The 19,095-nt window shown below is 41.6% G+C and overlaps 1 protein-coding gene across 3 annotated transcripts in view; it reads right to left on the minus strand.

Annotated features, from left to right (window-relative positions):
* The window catches only part of ROS1 (ROS proto-oncogene 1, receptor tyrosine kinase), a 118,879-nt gene that overhangs the window by 81,947 nt on the left and 17,837 nt on the right, over positions 1 to 19,095 (minus strand). For all 3 annotated transcript variants that reach the window (XM_087865415.1, XM_087865414.1, XM_087865416.1), the window contains exons 6-13: positions 13,367 to 13,515; positions 12,568 to 12,706; positions 9,418 to 9,619; positions 8,686 to 8,762; positions 6,935 to 7,057; positions 6,586 to 6,770; positions 5,295 to 5,392; positions 1,094 to 1,590 (exon numbers count right to left, since the gene is read on the minus strand). In XM_087865415.1, the coding sequence (XP_087721541.1) occupies positions 1,094 to 1,590; positions 5,295 to 5,392; positions 6,586 to 6,770; positions 6,935 to 7,057; positions 8,686 to 8,762; positions 9,418 to 9,619; positions 12,568 to 12,706; positions 13,367 to 13,515 (1,470 nt within the window). The remainder of the gene's footprint in view (positions 1 to 1,093; positions 1,591 to 5,294; positions 5,393 to 6,585; positions 6,771 to 6,934; positions 7,058 to 8,685; positions 8,763 to 9,417; positions 9,620 to 12,567; positions 12,707 to 13,366; positions 13,516 to 19,095) is intronic.

Below are 19,095 nucleotides of genomic sequence, written 5' to 3' on the forward strand. Positions count from 1 at the left end.
GCTACACATGTGGCTGCATAAAATTATCAGAGGTGTGTCAAGTAACACCCCCAGGTGTACCCAGGCTCCTAAGAAAGAAATGTTTAATGATGAATCTCTAATGTAACGCTCAGTGTTTGTACAGCTTGTTCGTCCCAGAAGCCCAAACTATACAAAACCAAACAACAACAACAACAAAAACTGCCTCTCGAGTGGTTGAAATATACAGCAGACTGGCATAATTAGCTTTGCCTTCAAGTCAAAAATAGCCCATGTTTGCTCAATACTCTAGGACCAGGAGTTGGCAAACTACAGCCCACAGGCCAAATCTGGCCCACTGCCTGTTTTTGTATATAAAATTGTACTGGAACAGCCACAGTTCCTCATTTACATATTATCTAGGGCTGTTTACACACCGCAACGACAGACTTGAGGACTTACACAGAGACCAGATGGCCCACAGAGCTGAACATATGTATACTATCTAGTCCTTCCTTTACAGAAAAAGCTAGATCCTGTGCTAAGTGTTCTACTGACACACCTTAGTTCTGTCTGTATGACAATCCCAGTGAAAGATGTCATTAACGCTCCCATTTTCTAGTAGTGAAACCCAATGCATGGAGCAGTTCAGTAATCTGCCCAGAATCATTCTGCCAATAAAGGACAAGACCAGCCTTTGACCCCATGCAGGCTGGTTCCAGAGCCTGTCTGCTTACCCTCCACATACACTGCCTGTCTGGAGATGAAAGTGCAAGTTCAAAGAGTTTTAGGAAGTTGCTCCAATTCATGCAAGGTCTGGATGGACCCAAATCTCAACCCGCCTGCTCTATCCCTCTGGCTAACATATTCACTCAGACCAAAATGTCAGTGCCTGGCTCCTGGTAGACATTCAATAAACGTTCCAACTAGTGTTAGCATATTCACGAGAAATATAGAGATCCTTCTAGCGTAAAACAATTAATGCAGAACAAATGTATAAGCACTTTTTCTGGAGCTAAATAGCACTTCTGGTTGATGACTGAATAATCACATACAGGGTCTCAAAATTGAGTCGTGATGTCAAGCAATTCAAACTTTCCTCCTTCCAGCAACACGGGGGGTGGGGGGCACTCACTGGCTCCTATGGCAAGGGCGGGGGGCTTCCACTGAGCCAGGGCCTGGTGGGAGCCAAAGAGCACGGAGAGCTGCTGCGGGCGGCCCGGCAGCGGGTGCGGCTGGGCGTTGGAGCCGAAGATGACCAGGTTACCAAATCCAAACTCTTCTATGTGACTCAGGTCACATCCCACGATGAACTCATTAAAAGACAGAGAGTCCTGCTGGAAAACAGCCTTGCCATCTGTGACAAGGAAGTCACTGTTTTCACAAGCAAAGCTCTTCACATCAGCAAAGGAGACATGAGCTAGGATAAGATGGGAAGCAGAACCGTCCAGAAACATTGACATGAAGACATGAGCGGTGTCATTGAAGTAAATGATTCGTTTGGACTGTGGTTTCACTGCAAAGTCCTTTAACGCGCAACTCTCCACAATATGCAGGGCTTCCGAGTCCCGACCAGATGGCACGGGGAGATCCACTCTATAGATGCCGTCTTTCAGGAGATAAAAGACATACCTGACATGGGATCAAAAGAAGCCTGGTGTGACCCAGTGCAAGCGGGGGTGAGTGACCTCCGCCCCCTGCTTCATCCTGGGTTGCAATCAGAACCATGTATCTCACCAGTCCCTAAGTACAGGGTGTCCCAAGGTGCACAGGGTAAAGGTACTTACTAAAGATATGCACTATTCATTTAAGTTAGAAGCTGGAACATTGGAAAATTTCAGCCTCGCTTTCAATGCTTTGTCTTCCAATTATATATGTGAATTTATAAGGAATCAGAATTTAAGAGCAGAAAGGGTCTTTAAGATTTTCTACCGAAGCCTACTTTTAAAGGAATGCATAGTATATAAAAATGACATGGCTAAACATGTTATTTATTGTAAAATACTTTTCTCCAAAATGCACGTATTTTTAAATCCAATTCTTTCCATACATTTTCCCATGCATGGTGGAGGATAAAATAGAAGAAGGCAAAAACTTTTAACCCATTTTCTAAAACCAGTTATTGTAACGCTGTAAATATCTAGCAAAACTACTTTGCATTTTGCAGTGGACTAAGTGTTTTGTTATTTTTTTTTTTTAATATTTACCATTGAGTGGGGCAATAGAGCCACCATTTTACAATTCATGAAGAAATACCCACAAGAGAGCAAAACAGCTAGGATGGACCTCCTAGCACTTAGAAGAAGCCAGTGGAAGAATTTTGGGAAAAGAAACACCTGATTTGGAGCCAAACCTCATGGTAACAGTACACATGAATTTTTAATAATGAAACAGAAAACACCACTAAAATATTTCATTGATAAACCAAACCTGTAGATACAATTTTAACTAAAACACAAAACGATTAACTTGAATGAAGCTAGTTTAGAATTTGTGATCATGGAGACTGATGCTAACACATGTACACTTCTGCTGGGGCCCTGGGTGGCTCAGTGGGTTAAGCACCTGACTCTTAATTTTGGCTCAGGTCATGAGATCAAGCCCCAAGTTGGGCTCTGCACTGGGCGTGAAGACTGCTTAAGATTCTCTCTCTCCCTCTCCCTTTGCCACACCCCACGCCTCTCACTCTCTCTCAGAAAGAAAGAAAGAAAGAAAGAAAGAAAGAAAGAAAGAAAGAAAGAAAGAAAAAAAAAGTATACTTCTGCTTAGTAAATCTTTCTCATCACAACCTCATGGATTGACGGGATTCTAACCTCTCACCACAACTGTCAAATTATTTTCCTTGTCCTATTCAGTCCCTCCCTTGTTCTCCTTGATGACTATTCCAAATCTTTATCAATATGCTCGACCCCTGTGCTAAAATAATATCCTGAAGTATAAACTCCATGTTGAGATGTGAACTTATGTTCTTCTTAAGAGACGTTTGCAGCAGGCAAAAAGCGGAAACAACTTGGCTCCTAACTGCCTGCTTTAGTTTCCCAAGTTCAAAGCTATTAAGAGAACATAGACTTCAGAGCAGACAAGAGGAAGAAGATTTGGGGTGAAGATTACAATCCTTGTACTGAAGCAGAGAGAGGGCAGGACTTTAACCCTCATTGCCACTTTGGAAGGGAAAGAAAAGAGAGGGAAGGTGTGTGGAGCTGAGGTGTTGCGCAGAGAGGGCAGAGGTGAGAAGGAGAAGAAGCAGTGGGGGGGGGGAAGAAGGTAGGAGGTTTAGAGTAAGTACAAACTTAATGAGTGAATAATTCAATGGTGCAAAATAAGAGCAAAGAGGAAACCACTTCTAATGGAGAATAAATGATTTCACCCACCTGCAATTCCTTAGGAACACTATATAATACAAAGTGTTGCTAAAAATTACATGCTAATTTTTACAGAAACTCTATTAGTGTGTAAGGAGATGATTAGAAGACAGGCCCCGGAAGTCAAGTCCTAGCCCCACTGCAGAAGAGCTGTGTGCTCTTGGGCAATTACTAAGCTGTGCTTTACTTTCCTATCCATAAAACCGAGGTAATACAAGTACTTCATAGGGTTGAACAAGAATTACATTAATTTTTGGAAGCAATACACTTACAAGCACATATTAAGTGCCCAATTAATATTATCATTATCATTTCTAGTCTCATTTCAAAATCTAAGCACAAATCAATTTTATCTAATGGGAAAAAAAGCCAGCGGAGACCTCACTGAGATGGATTTTGAGTGACTGATTTAGTGGGTGGTTTATTTTCCTTCTTATATTTATTATACATAATATTATAAATATATTTATTATTATTTATTTAGTGGGTGAAGTTTATTCATAAAATGCGTCATTTGGGGTAAATGCCAGGAGCAAAGTTCCATCACATAGGATCTTACACTTTTACAAATGAGAAAAATAAGATCCAGGGACCCAAAGGACTCACCCTACAACACAGTGTTTGTAAAACATATTCTTGAATCAGTGATTCATTCAAACTTAAGTATCAAGACAAAATAAGTACCTAGTAAATTATGAATGAATGTGAATAGAAAACTTGATTTCAGATCAATAATGAGCAACCTTTTTTTTTTTTAAGAAGATCAATTCATCGGGGGTCCTGGGTGGCTCAGTCAATTAAGCATCTGCCTTCAGCTCAGGTCATGATCCCAAGGTCTTGGGATCGAGCCCTGCTTTGGGCTGCCTGCTCAGGGAGAGTGTGCTTCTCCCTCTCTCTCTGCCCCTGCCCCTGCTTGTGCGCTTGCTCTCTCTCTCAAATCAATAAATAAAATCTTTAAAAAAAGAAAAAAAGGGGACGCCTGGGTGGCTCATTTGGTTAAGCGTCTGCCTTTCACTCAGGTCATGACCCCAGGGTCCCGGGATCGAGCCCCACATCGGGCTCCTTGCTCAGCGCGAAGCCTGCTTCTCCCTCTCTCGCTGTATCTCTCTCTGTCAAATAAATAAAATCTTAAAAAAAAAAGAGAAGATCAATTCATGAAAAATAAAGTGTCATGGGCTATATATTTTTTTCATTCAAAATGAAAAGTTCAAATCTTATAAACTTGGCATTGCTTATTACCTATTAACCTGTTAGTCTCGCAAAATATATTCACAAGGAATACCTCATTTCATCCTCAAACTAACACGAATGGGCGAGCATTGGTATGTTCCACATACAGACAAAAAAGTCACAGGTACAAAGTTACGTATTCCAAGTCAGAGTGCAATTTAAGCAGAACAGCTGAGCTAAAATGTGTCCACTTTATTTGGGGGGGGGGATAGTTATTTAAAATGGGAAATTTTTACTTATTATTAACCATCAACACCTGTGTCCAAAGATGCTAATCCGGAGGCCGCTACGCCAGCCTCTGCTAAGTCTGAGAACAGGACCAGGGAAACGAACCGGTGCGGAATTGCTCAGCAAAAGAAACAGTACAATGAAAGGAGGAATCACAGCCAGGAAAGACTTCCCCTAGGGAGTGTTGAGGGGGATATGAGACCTGGAGTCATGCCATAAAATGACAACTCCAGGACTGGAACCTGGGTCCCTCAGACCCAGAGAAGAGATCTTTCCCATCTATCCATATTTTACTGTAAAGGAGAGAAAAATCCACTCAACTTGAGAAGTTGTGGATCGAGTTTGCAAGAAATTTCCTTGTGGCTCTATAGAATGCGAACTTCGCCTAGATTTAATTACATTTGAAATAAGATACATAGATTGGCTCCTCTGGTTCTATGATGTTTCACTATCTAGCAAGTTTCCCAAAGATTCTTGCCAAGGAAGAGAACTCATAGGTATAAGGCTAACACTTACCCATTGTACGAATCAGCCACAATTTTCTGAGGTGCAGTAATTGAGGGAGGAGTAATTTCCTCAACGTTCGAGCAGTTTCCTAAATCACAGACATACACCTAGAGAATCAAGCATGCATCTGTAGTCAGTGTCTGTCTGTATTCAGTTTGGCCAACAACTATTTCTTTTTTCATTTTTTAAGGCGTCCCCCACCTCCCACCCCTTTCTAATAATAAGTATTTCCTGAACATCTGTTCTATGCATAGAATTGTGCTAGTCCCTGGGGCCGCCTGGGTGGCACAGCGGTTAAGCGTCTGCCTCCGGCTCAGGGCGTGATCCCGGCGTTATGGGATCGAGCCCCACATCAGGCTCCTCTGCTATGAGCCTGCTTCTTCCTCTCCCACTCCCCCTGCTTGTGTTCCCTCTCTCGCTGGCTGTCTCTATCCTGTCGAATAAATAAATAAAATCTTTAAAAAAAAAAAAAAGAATTGTGCTAGTCCCTGACCACTTTTCAAAGTATTGCAAAAAAAAAAAAAAAAAAACCAACTCGTAATAAAAGTCAGTTTTATATCCTATATCCTAATGAATGTACATCCTGTTTATATCAATGAAATACAAATACCTATTTTCCTGGCTTGTGGAACCAATCAATTTAAGATATTTTTTCTTTTTTCTTTTTTTTCTTTTTTTTTCTTTTAAGTAATCTCTACACCCAACATGGGGCCCAAACTTAAAACCCTGAGATCAAGAGTCACATGCTCCACTGACTGAGTTGGCCAGGCACCCCTCAACTATTTTTAAAATTTAAGCTGTATCCAAGTTTATGGGCCTCCAGCCATGGTGATTGTAATAAGCCTGTCCCTTTGAAAGAAGGAAAGTTGAAACACATCAGGACCGTCTTCTCAAAGATTTCAATAATACTGTATTTTTAGAGACCACTGAAGTTACCCTTGGTTATTACATAATTTAAAACGCTTATAGCTGATTTTAATCATGATTGGTAGTCTTACCCAGTGATAGCACAGGCACCACCACTCTCTTATGAAAAATGAATTACCATTAATACAATAAACCCATGGCTTTGAAAAATCACCAATAAAGATGATTTAACCGTAGGTCAGGACTAGTCTTAGGTAAAGTCTGGACCTTCCTACAGACCAGATCTATGATTCAGTGCTAACCCAATGTCTGAAACTTAGTAAATACTCACTGAGTACTTATGGAGGGAACTAATTACGTTTACTTGTAGATACATCAAGACATGCATGAGAGTGTCGATACCTAATTATTCACTTTAAGTCCTCAGACTAACCAGGTCATCCATGATGAAATACATTCTCTGATAAAGCCAGTCGACGGAGATGGAAGAAATGAATCCTGAACCTCTGTAAAAAATTCTCAGGTCAGACACATCAGACACGTTGGCAGCCTGTTTCATCCATATGAGAGACCCTTCCGAGAAATAAACGACTTGCTCGTGGACATTAACTGATATTCCTAGAAGAGCCATGCAAATACATGTGTGTTATGATATCATAACCAAAAAGAACCTTACATGATAGGAAATTTATTTCTTTAATTTTTAATAAGGAGATTAACATAGAAGTCAGTCTGGGTCTTTTTTTTCACGCGGAGGAAACGTTTCTTCCGATCGTACTGACCTGTGATGTTATGGTGCAGAGCGTCTGACTGGAGGCAACGTGCTTCATCTACTAAATGTTTTAAAGATCTCTTTCTTAGAGAAGCTTTCCTGGATAAAAAGAGCCACTGTTCCTCTTCTTGAACTAAAACAATAACACGATTTATAGGCAGACCAACCACATGCACATCGACACACACAAAAATCATTACCATCCTTCGAAGCAAGGCAACTAACGCTCAAAAGAGGCTGGTCAGATTTTTCTCTGAAGCCACCGGGGGCATTTCAAAGGCAGCATAAATTGCACTATTCCGTGATTGGGGGTGGGAAGTACGGTGTCAATCAAGTAGGGTGTATATGTATGTGCCCCTAAGTGCCCCCAAAATAACACCACGGAAGGGATCGCCATTCTCCACAGCCTTGCGCCAGCAGGAGCTCGGCTCATTATCCGCAGCCCTGAGAATGTGACCGCTCGGGGGAGGGGGTCCAGCCCGGGCCAGACGGGGTTGTTGCATAACACCAGACAGACATTGGTTGTCTCTGTTTTGTCTTCAACTTTCTCTCCGTTTGAGGCCAGAGAAAAGCCCTTAGAGCAATGAAATCTGAGGACTGCAGAACTCTGCTTGACGTCCCACTCGGCTGGAGACTGATGCAGGGTGCGCCGATGAAGGGCAATTAATAAAAGTTATGCAATAATTGCAGTCACAACAACCTTAAACCTGCTCTATATTTAACTCATCCTTCGGATGCTTCTTGCATAACAAAAATGCCTCTCCTTTCCTAGAGTCCAGTAACAGCCAAAAAACCAAAGGCTGGGGATCGGCGACACTCCATACGTGTAGACGCGTGCAGATTAGGGGAAGGGCCAGTCCATTCGGCAAATGGGATTGGGGCGAAAATAGAAAGCAGACTCCTAGAATTCTGAATCTTTCTGTGTTGTTCAAGACTCCTACTGGGGTCCCCAGAATATTTCCTGTGCTTCTTTGAAAGCATTTTCATTTATTATTTTTTCCACACAGGCATCATACAGTAAGTATTCAATCTCCTAGGCAATCATTAAATGCCAAAGTGAAAAAAAAAATAGTACTTGCAAAATAATAACAAAAGCTAACTTGGTAGATTGAATATTTGAAATGGTAAAATGTAAATTATTAAGTCCAGATATATTTAAAAATCTGAAGGAGAATGGAAGAAAAAGATATCCGATACGTATTAAATGATGATACAGAATATAAAATGGGAATGTCAATGAACTTTAATGTTATCTAGAACAAAAACATAATTAGGAAGGAAATTCTTTGGGGAACAGCAAATGCGATGTATCAAGTTGCAAAGCAAAAGCTTACAGTTCTGTGTTACTTGTTTAAACTTATTTATGCTGATAAAACATATTAGAAGCAAAATATCCTGGGGTGAGGGCAAGACGATTACGTCTTCCTAAGCGTATGCACGTGAGTCACAATCACTAATGATGTCATCTGAAACTAAGGATTTGTATGAGGCCACTTTTTTCTCATCCCTAAATTTTTCATTCTAATTTTGAAATTCCTAAATTCTAATTTAAAACCTTCAGGTCCAGTAACTTCTATTTGTCAAATACTGGATGGGATTCATCTAAAACTGGAGTTGACCAAGTACCAAAAGACAGTGTTGATTTGGGCAGAAGAGGTGGGGTTCTTGGGTCCACCAGATGAGCCCGCGCTCTGAGATCTGAACCCACCCTGGCCACCCCCTCAGTTCCCGAGTAACAGAAGGGGCATTCCCAGGTTGTACCTGTTGAGGATAAAGTGGTAATACTAGATTCTGCTTCCGGCCCCTCACCAACTTCATTTACTGCTGCAACGGAAAACCTAGTCCAAAAACAATTTAGAGAGATGTGTTTCACATGGCATGGTGTGAACATGAGACAAAAAGGGAAGGAGCAATAATATTTCTATTTAAAGAACAATGTGGCAATGCATGTATCTAGTTACTCAGTCCCACCGCTCGGCACCGAGATGACCATCAATCACATCCTTGTTTGCATTCCGCATAGAACAGTTCAGGGTCACAGGGGTCAAAAACTGAACTCTGCTATCTGCATGACCCCCATTCCTACCCCTAATTTAAAGAGGCCTTAGTAAATGCTGGAAAAGCTAACAATAATAAAATAATCCCCCTAATGGTTAATAAGAAAGCATCACTAACAAAATTTCACCTTCTTACTTTTTTCATGTTGGGTTAAATGAAGAAATGGTATTTATGGTGTTTATGCTGTCTTTATTGGTGCCCTTTATAAGGATCCTCTGAATATAATAGAAATACTTGAGAATGTTTTTGCTTAGAACACTGTAGTCTAACAAACATACAAACTTGAGAAACACTACAGTAACTTCAACCCAACAACACAAAGTCAATGGGAGTTTTCCAAATATATCTGGAAACGTCTCTGGGGCCATGTTTCTGAAGTAAAGCTGTTTCTGCAGCCTTGCGGGCTGTGTCTTGCTCGCACCCCTTAATTCTTACCTGTAGGTGGTATTTGGTAGAGTGGAGTAAAACTGGAAACTGGTTCTCTGTGTTCCTGCATCTAATTGTTGATTTTTGCTGATCAGCCTTAAGTTGTAACCCAAAATAGGTCCTCCTGGGAATTGGGGCGGAGCCCAACTGACTTCCACGGTGTCGGGACTGGAGCTCTCGATATTTCTAATGGAAGGAGCAGTCTCAGGAACTAGAAGAGGTAACGGTGACATGGTGAGCAGGAAGATGCACAAGCAAAACGTGTAAATAGCATGGGGAGAAAAGTCCTTGTTTTTTGAGGCGTAAATTAGATATTTTTATTAATATTCAAAATGAGTGATAGAGAGAAGGTGGTAAGATATCTAGGAGCCATAACTCCTGACCCTTAAATGAGACCAGTTGGCTACTTTCCTAAGGGGCTCTACCAAATGTTAGTTTCCTTGCATCTAATTTATGAACGTGGAGGTATGCAAATAGGATAAATGTTCTAGCAAGAAGTTATCAAAAGTCTCCAGAGATCTGAATGCGTTGGAACTGTGGGGTGGAACCGGGTTAGGAAGAAGAGAATCTGTGACAAAACAGGAGTCAATGATTAACAGGAGTTGAAAGAAGTAAATCTTGGGCCTTTTCCCTCACTCGAGTGCTTGCGACAGCCTGAGCAGTTCCAGCTGAAGATAGGGGTTCCGATAAGCTTGAAATAGAAGAGCGTGCTTCCCTCTTGCTGGCATCAGCTCTGCTGACCCCGACTGTGTGTCCCTTCCCACCGCCCCCAACGTCCCTTGGAATCCAAGTTCACCGTGCTTTAGCCCCACCCTCTCTCTTGCGAAGGCTTAAAGGAACACGCATGGATTAATTACGTGTTCACTCAGACTGGAGAAGCTACCTGAGTGGCAAAGAGCAGAAAGAGAAACAAATGATCTGACAGCCAGTCTGCCATTCCTGCCTCCACCTACTTTTCAGACCTCCCACCCCCTGAAGCCACACTCTTTCATTTCCTCTTCCTGTAGAAAGATACACTGTGATGTCACTTCGTTCTTGGGTAGACTTCCCTCCCTCTGAACACTTGGCACACGCTCTGCATCAGTCCTGACTCAGGAGAGTTGGTAGAAATAAGACAGGGCAGCCTTCGCCTTGGGTGAGTTTTTTAAAGGCCTGTTTATTGATCTCTCAGCCTTTCTCCGATATGATCCCTCCTCTACTCTCAGACCCATCTTTGCCAAACACAAACATCACTGTGTCGACTCCTCTGTTCCCTGCACTCAGTCACCTTGGTGAACGGAGGGACATGAATCATCTTTCACTGATTAGAATCAGAATGTTGAAAAACCTAATTCATCAGGGTCAAGGCGCAGACATGATCTGCCCCACTTCAAGCAAGTTGGATGCCACCCACACGGTGAGCTGTGATTATTGCCCAAACCTCTCCCACGAAAATCCTCCCTGTAAGGCCAGTCAGGGTGGGCAAGATATTCCTTGCCTACTAACCATTCCACTTGGTTAAGAAATGATCTTCATAAGGGCCCCGATTAAAAGGTAATAATCCCTCCGAAGTCATACATTTCCCATCACGAAAGGAGAAGAGGGCCATGAGGCGTGGGACACAAAGCAGGAAACTCTAAGCTTCAATGTGGCTAGAAAAGTGAGAAGGAATTGAGGAATGAGGGGCTATCCGTGGAAAGGATACCCAGTGTAGGTCTGGAATACCTGGTGGGCATGAGGGCTTGCAAATCCAGGAGAAAGGCCCAGAACTGGAAAGCAACATTTGCCTTCTTATTTTGATTTGAGTAACCACGGGCCCTGGATCATATTATCTCTCCAGCATGGGAAAATGTCCCAGCACCGTTGGAATACATGAGGCATTGCTTTGAACAAAGAAGGATCCATGTATTCCACTCTGGTCTGGAACATTTCAAATATTGCCCTAGCCAGTGTCTGACCCGAGCTTCGGAGGGTGGTCAGGGAGTAATCAGCACAGGTGGCCCACACACAGCCTCAAATCTGACAAGCAGTGAGAGAGCACGAATCAGGGAAAGGGGAAAATGCCGTCGGCGGCATCATCAGCCGTGCAGCTCTGCTTGGGTCCACAGCCTAGTGCAGCGTGAGGCTCGTGCACACGGCCACACTGCAGAGCTGAGGGGCGGGACATTTAACACCGGCCTGGTGCCCATGCTCGCAGGTCCGTTCAGCCAAGCCTGAGGGCCAGGGCACCAGACAACTCTCCTTCAGTGTCTGCCCGGACAGGCACGCCCCTAAAATGCTCTAGGTCTGGCCCCTCCTCCCGGTATGGAAGTCACATCTTCAAAAGAAGAAATCAGAAAACACTCCAAAGTAGGTGCAATTTTTTTTTTAAATCATGTCTGATAAAATGCTCAAGTATGACGGTAACCTCCGGGCTAGCTGCTCTCACTCCGTGCTTCCCAAGCTGATTCCCTCATTCCCTCAATTCTTTCTAAGCGTCGTTGCCAAAACTATCTTTTTCAGAAGCACTTGAAACCATTACTTCTCTGCTTTAAAATTGTCCTGAAGGGGGCGCCTGGGTGGCGCAGTCGTTAAGCATCTGCGTTTGGCTCAGGGCGTGATCCCGGCGTTCTAGGATCGAGTCCCACATCAGGCTCCTCCGCTGGGAGCCTGCTTCTTCCTCTCCCACTCCCCCTGCTTGTGTTCCCTCTCTCGCCGGCTGTCTAATAAATAAATAAAATCTTTTTTAAAAATTAAAAAAAAAATAAAATAGAACTGTCCTTAACTGCTAACTGCTTGTTGAGGCTTGTCTGCTGCCTTATTTAATACTGCAACCTGCCTGTCCTTTACCCCCGCGCGCCATTTGCAAGCCCCTAACGGACGAAGCCTGTTCAAAATGGCCCTCTTACCATCCTGCGCAGCACTTTCCCACTTACGATGTACTTTCCTTATTTATTAGGCTTACTGCTTAGAGTATGTGTCTTCCACCAAAAGGTGGGTGCACGAGAACAGGGAGTTTGGTACTGATCACAGAAGAGTGCTGCGTACCTAGAAGGCTACGTGGCAGGTGGTTAGGTACCCAGTTACTGAATGGATCAATTAACAAAGGAGTAATTTATTTCATTATTTTAAATAGAAACAAACTAAACTAAAGCTTTGGAATAATCTCCTTATTTCATGAGCAACAGGGACACCCTGTACCTCCATCAGGATGAGTCCTGTAACTGGGACTTGACAGAGAGCGCAGCTGCAGCTGGGCTGTGAAGATCCAGACCACTCGGAAGATATACTCCGTGAAGGGGTGCAGGTGCTCTACGGCGTAGGAGAGCTTGGACACGGCCTACGTCGGGAGAGATGATTCATCAGCATTTACAGACCCACCACCGCACAGTGCGGCTCCAGAGCACAGAGGAGTTTGTAACAGGTGCAGGACTTTTTGGATATGGGGTGACCCAGGGCCCGCCAGACCAGACGAAACGAGACGGAGCTCGAAGCTGAGCCGTCCAGATGTCAGTCTGCATAATTCACACCGAAAGTCTCTTCTTCAAATTTGCAAAATTATGGATTCGGTTATTTGGCATTTACCTTAAGGCTTTAATTTTTCTGTGTTAATATATTTAGTGTCTTGGGGCTATTTTTCTCTGAGCTTACTCATGCATTCTTAAAAGAGACAGTCCTAGATGACTTTCTTGCCCTCCATTCTAGCTGGAATCATGGTAGGTGGGATGGGCAGAAAATGACCAATGATACGAGTCGTAGGTTAGGTGACACTGTGCTGAAGGAACAAAATAGATGTCTAACAATATGTTTTGCTCAAAAATAAAGGATTTAGCATCAACATGTTACTTAGTAGCAGAGATTGAAGTTCAGCTAATCCAACCCTCACCTTACACTTCAATCTTCTCTAGAATGTCTTTATACCAATTATAATACTTAGTAATTTGGCACTTCTAAAATCTGGAAAAAATCTGTGTGTACATACATATGCAGCTTTTCATACCTCAGTATAAGTCCAGCTTCCAGGAAGTTGTGCGTATTTCCACTGAATGATGTATTTTACTCCAGAGATGTTGGCAGGTTTCCATCGTAAGGTCACAGCATGGCTTCCAATGGAAGAAGCAAAGGGTGCGGTGGGGAAATCTGCATTTTCTGGGGGAGGAAACAGGACTTCATTCACCCTGCACCTCTGTCCGTCAAGTCAGGAGAAAGGGCGTCTGTTTCATCACCGGCTCTCTGGAGTCTCTGGTTACAGCTACATCTTGCCACGATAACTTACCCGAATAATAAATGATGCACATATTCAACTAGTTTATTTTTTAAAAATCAGCTGGACAGTCTGGCATCTTTTTTCCCCATAGAATTCACTATTATCTTTTTTTTACAGGCAAGCAACGTGGAGTATTGTATAGTTTTCTCTTACCATACCACTTCCTTAAAGGTGAGGGGGCTGGGTGCCGGGAGCATGTATGGTACATAACAGAACCATCCACTCTCCCAGAACATGTATCGCAAGACATTTTTTAAATTTTACACTACAACCTGTTGCTATTGCTTTTCTTGTCAATACATTAGTTTTATACGTACGAGTAATTCTACTCCAAAGGATTCTATATTCAGTTGTTCTATACTGTAAAATTTTTGTGACTTCTAAATATTAGTAACATTGATGTGGGAAACAAAGGCAGAAGAAAAATTATTAAATTTCCTTAATACTTACAGCCCATTGACAAGTCCTGGAAACAAGCGGAGTGACATTCTTCTAGGGACTCAATTGCCTTGATGATGATACTTTGCTAAGGGCAAAAGGCAATCTTAGCCCGACCCCCAGGATCCTGTAAGTCTTCTTTAACATATAAAAATTCCTTTGGAAATTTCCTTTATCTCTATTCCCCAAGATACATGTTGGCAATCATCCCCCAAGCATATGACCCATTGATATACATCTGAAGGGTCTCATGACTAAGGTTTTATTGGACAGCAATAAATGACCTTTTCCCAACAATAGTTAACCTCCTCAAGGTCTTGGAAACCTTGCTTGCAAAATTCCATAGAGACTTACGCTAACCCTAGCCCCCTCCCCCTTGAAAGTATGTAAATTGCCACCCCTCGCAACCCCAATGCAGCTCTTTCTGCCCATGGGTCCTGTCCCCATGCTTTAATAAAACTACCTTTTCGCACCAAAGATGTCCTAAGAGTTCTTTCTTGGCCATCAGCTTCAAACCCTGACGTTCTTCCTACCTCAACATTACGACTGGCAACACACATTTACTGTTGCTACTTTCAGGCCCTGTACAAGGGGCTAGAATTTGGACTGGTATGTTCCACTGGGATGAGGTTAGTTTACTTTGCTTTTCCTGTCTTCCAAAATTGTGACCGATATGCTTCAGCTTGCTTTCCCCACCCCCACCCCCAATTTTTTATTGTGGTAAAATACACATGACATAAAATTTACTATCTTAACCATTTTTAAGTGTGTTCAGGGGTATTAAGTACATTCATATAGTTGTGCAGCCATCACCACCATTCATCTCCAGAACTCTCCTCAACTTGCAAAACTGAAACTCTACCCACTAAACATTAACTCCCCATTCTGCCTCCCCCCGCCCCCGGCCCCTGGCGAATACCATTCTACTTTCTGTCTCTACGACTTTGACGACTCTAATATATCATGTAAGTGGCACCAAACAATATTTGTCTTCTTGTGACTGGCTGATTTCACCTCACATAACGTCCTCAAGGTTCATCCATGTGGCAGCATGTATCAATTTTCTTCCTTTTTGAGGCTGAATAACATTCCATCGTATGTATATATCAATTTTGCTTACGCATTCATCTGTCAATGGACACTCGGATGGCTTTCATGTGTTAGCTATTGTGAATTCAACAAGAAGTGTGTTACATCGGTGTATAAATATCACTCCAAGACCCCACTTTAGGGGCGCCTGGGTGGCACAGCGGTTAAGCGTCTGCCTTTGGCTCAGGGCGTGATCCTGGCATTATGGGATCAAGCCCCACATCAGGCTCCTCTGCTATGAGCCTGCTTCTTCCTCTCCCACTCCCCCTGCTTGTGTTCCCTCCCTCGCTGGCTGTCTCTATCTCTGTCAAATAAATAAATAAAATCTTTAAAAAAAAAAAGACCCCACTTTACTTTGAGTCTATACACACAAGCGTAATTGCTAGATTCTATGGTAATCCTGTCTTTAATTTTTTGAGGAACCATCTTGCTGTTTACTACAGAGGCTGTATCATTTTACATTCCCACTAACAGTGCACAAGCATTCCAACTGCTTCACATCCTCATCAGAACTTTTATTTTTCTGGGTTTTTTCAGGGTAGCAGTTCTAATGAGTGCGAGGTGGTATTTAGCTGTAGTTTGGATTTGCATTTCCCTAATCAGTTAGTGATGTTGAATATCACTTCATGTGCTTATGACCATTCGTATATATTCTCTGGAGAAATATCTATTCAGGTCCTTTGCTCATTTTTGTCTTGGATTGTTTGGTTTGTTTGGTTGTTCAGTTTTACGAGTTTCTGTATATTCCAGATATTAATCCCTTAGCAGATATATGATTTGCAAATATTTTCTTCCATTCTATTGTTGCCTTTTTGCGCTGTTGATAGTGTCTGATGTTGTATATATTTTTTTAATTTTCATGAAGTCCAATTCGTCTATTTTTTCTTTCATCGCCTGTGCCTTTGGTGTCATATCTAAGAAGTCATTGACAAATCCAATGTCGCAAAGCTTTTGCTCTATTTTTTCTCCCAGGAGTTTTATAGTTTTAGGTCTTACATTTAGGTCATGAATCCATTTTGAGTTAATTTTTTCATGATATTATGTAAGGGTCCAACTTCATTCTTCTGCATGTGGATATCCAGTTTTTCCATCACCATTTCTTGAAAAGATTGTCTTTTCCCTATTGAATAGTCTTGCCATCCTTGTCAGAAATCATTTGACCATCTATACAGGATTTATTTCTGGACTCTTTATTCTGGTCCATTTGTCTGTATGTCTGTCTTTATTACTGTAATAAGTTTAAAATCCGAAGTGTGGGTCGTCCACCTTTGTTCTTCTTTTTAAGATTTGGAGTCTCTTGAGATTCTATATGAATTTTCAAATGGATCTTTCTATTTCTGCAAAAGATACTGGGATTTTGATAGGGATTACATTAGATCTGTGGGTTGCTTTGGGTTAGCATTGACATCTTAACTGTATTGTTTTTCAATCCATGAATATGGGATGTCTACTTATGTCTTCTTTAATTTGTTTCATAAGTGTTTTATGGTTTTTATTTTACAAGTTCTTCACCTGCTTGGTTAAGTTGGTTCCTAAGTATGTTATGCTTTTTGATGCTATTGTAAATGGAATTGCTTTCTTAATTTCTTTTACAGATTGTTCATTATTAGCAAACAAATGCAACTGATTTTCACGTGTTGACTTCGTATACTGCTACTTTGCTGAATGTATTAGTCCCAACAGTTTTTTGTGCTGTCTTTAGCATTTTTTACTTATAAAATCATACTATCTGCAAACAAGGATAATCTTCCTTCCTCCTTTCCAATTTGAATGGCTTATTTCTTTTTCCTGCCTCATTGCTCTGGCTAGGACTTCCTGTACTATGATGAATACAAGTGACAAAAGCAGACATCCCTGCCTTGTTCCGGACCTTACAGGATAAGCTTTCTTTTTTAAAACAACGACTACTCTGGTCGAGAAAACATAATAAGTTTTTGTAAAAAGCTTAAAATGGCTAAATACAAACTTCCATGACCTCTCTCTTTCTGGTTAAAAGCTAACACCACTGGGATCACTATAGATACTGAATCTGGACTAATTGTAGTCCACACCACCAGAATACTCTGTGACCCAGAAAAAAGAAAGCCATGGTCATCTAGCCCACAGACAGCCTGATTCTTCTATTTATGGTTCATTTTTAGCCATTATAACTATACAAGCAGAGCACAGTTCCATTTTCCCCCCGTTTAATGGTGTGAGACACTTAATAGCAGAGATCGGAATATTCTGTGGGAAACCTTTGTCAAAAAATAAAGGACTCCTGGTTTAAAATGGAGTCAGGAAGCCCTGAAAAGGGAGCTCTCACACACACACCACTCGTTGCAGCCTGCAGAACCAGCGCAAAGAATTATTTTGCCAAGAATGACATTTTTCACATGGGAATTTCATCTTTTCTTTTTAAGAAAAAGAAGGAAGATCTCTCCAAGCTCCAGCAACAATGCACTAACCACCGCTCGCAGCCAATGAGAAACCGCCACAACCTTGAGCTTTTGTTTTTCTCCAGTGAACTTTTGTTCAGAACAACCCTCCCCAGTTTCCTCCTTTCCTCTATAAAAGCTGAACTTCCCTATGTTCTCCAGACTTACCTATGGTTTGCCGTAGTTTGCTTGTCCTGAATTGCAATTCCTTTACTATTCCCAAATAAACTCATTTTGCTAGTAAGATAACTGGCTATTTTATTTTGAAGGTTGACACTTTAAAGAGGGGTCCAGGGGCGCCTGGGCAGCTCAGTCGGTTAAGCTTCTGCCTTCCGCTCAGGTATGATCTCAGGGTCCTGAGACTGAGTCCGACATTGGGCTCCCTGTTCAGAGGGGAGTCTGCTTCTCCTTCTCCCTCTGCCTCTTCCCCCTTGCTTATGCTCTGTCTGTCTCTTTCAAGTAAATAAATAAAATAATAAATAAATAAATAAATAAATAAATAAATAAATAAATAAGGGTCCAGTGTGGAGTTGTCAGCAGAGTAAGGAAGAAGATCAAAAGAATCAGAAAGAACGTAAGTTGAGAACTTGGCAAAAGGGACCAGTGCTCTATGAGTAAGTGCCAGTGAATGTAAACCTCACAGCTCACTGGAGACATGTGTTTCAAAGCCATGGCGATGTGTATGGAAAATCAGAGGTTAAGTAGGTTTGTTCTAAAATATCAGGACAAGAAGTAACTACATGAGAAAGAGAAGCTGAACTGAGCTGTATACTACTTTCAACACATTGCTGAATGGGCGAGAAAAGGCTCTCAAATCAACTCAGAAGGTTAAAATCAGGTTACTCCCCTTCTAGTTCATCTTCAAGTTCATCCCCTTCTGTGTGGCCCCAAGCAAATATATATACTTTGTGCCTCCTTTTTCTCATCTGTAAAATGGGGATAATAATAGCATTTATCCCTCTGAGCTGAAAAAGACTAATACCTATAAATTACTTTTACCAGTGCCTGACTCATTAATGTCTAATAAATAATAGTTCTTTTTATTTTAATATATTTTTAACAATACCTTTTCCACTGTGGAAAAGAGATATGGATGGTATCTAAAATAGAATAATGTAGCAGACTCACAGATAAATGGACCAGGACTAAATGTGTTAGAGACAAACATGATCTTAGGTGTTTGGCCAAAAAGATTCATTCTAACAAACTAAAGATATGGTCTATAAGCACAATTGCCTTTATTTAGACTCGGTACATCTCATTTGTTAATAGTCTATAGACAATGACCCATAGTCAATGAGAAATTTTAAATAAAGCATTGATTAACTTGTATTCTAACAGAATATATAATTAAGTTGGTAGTGTAACTTTGGAATACAAGAAAAGAATGTAAATCAAAGTTTTCCAAACTTTCTCAGTTCTGGCATCTTCAGTTTCTCAGTAATTATTTCATAACTCCTTGGACCAAAAGACTTGCCTAACAACACCATTTATTGTATTATAACTTAAGTATGCACG

Source organism: Ursus americanus, chromosome 11, assembly GCF_024610735.1.
Source record: "Ursus americanus isolate L20-20 chromosome 11, mUrsAme1.1.p, whole genome shotgun sequence".
Classification (NCBI taxonomy): Eukaryota; Metazoa; Chordata; class Mammalia; order Carnivora; family Ursidae; genus Ursus; species Ursus americanus.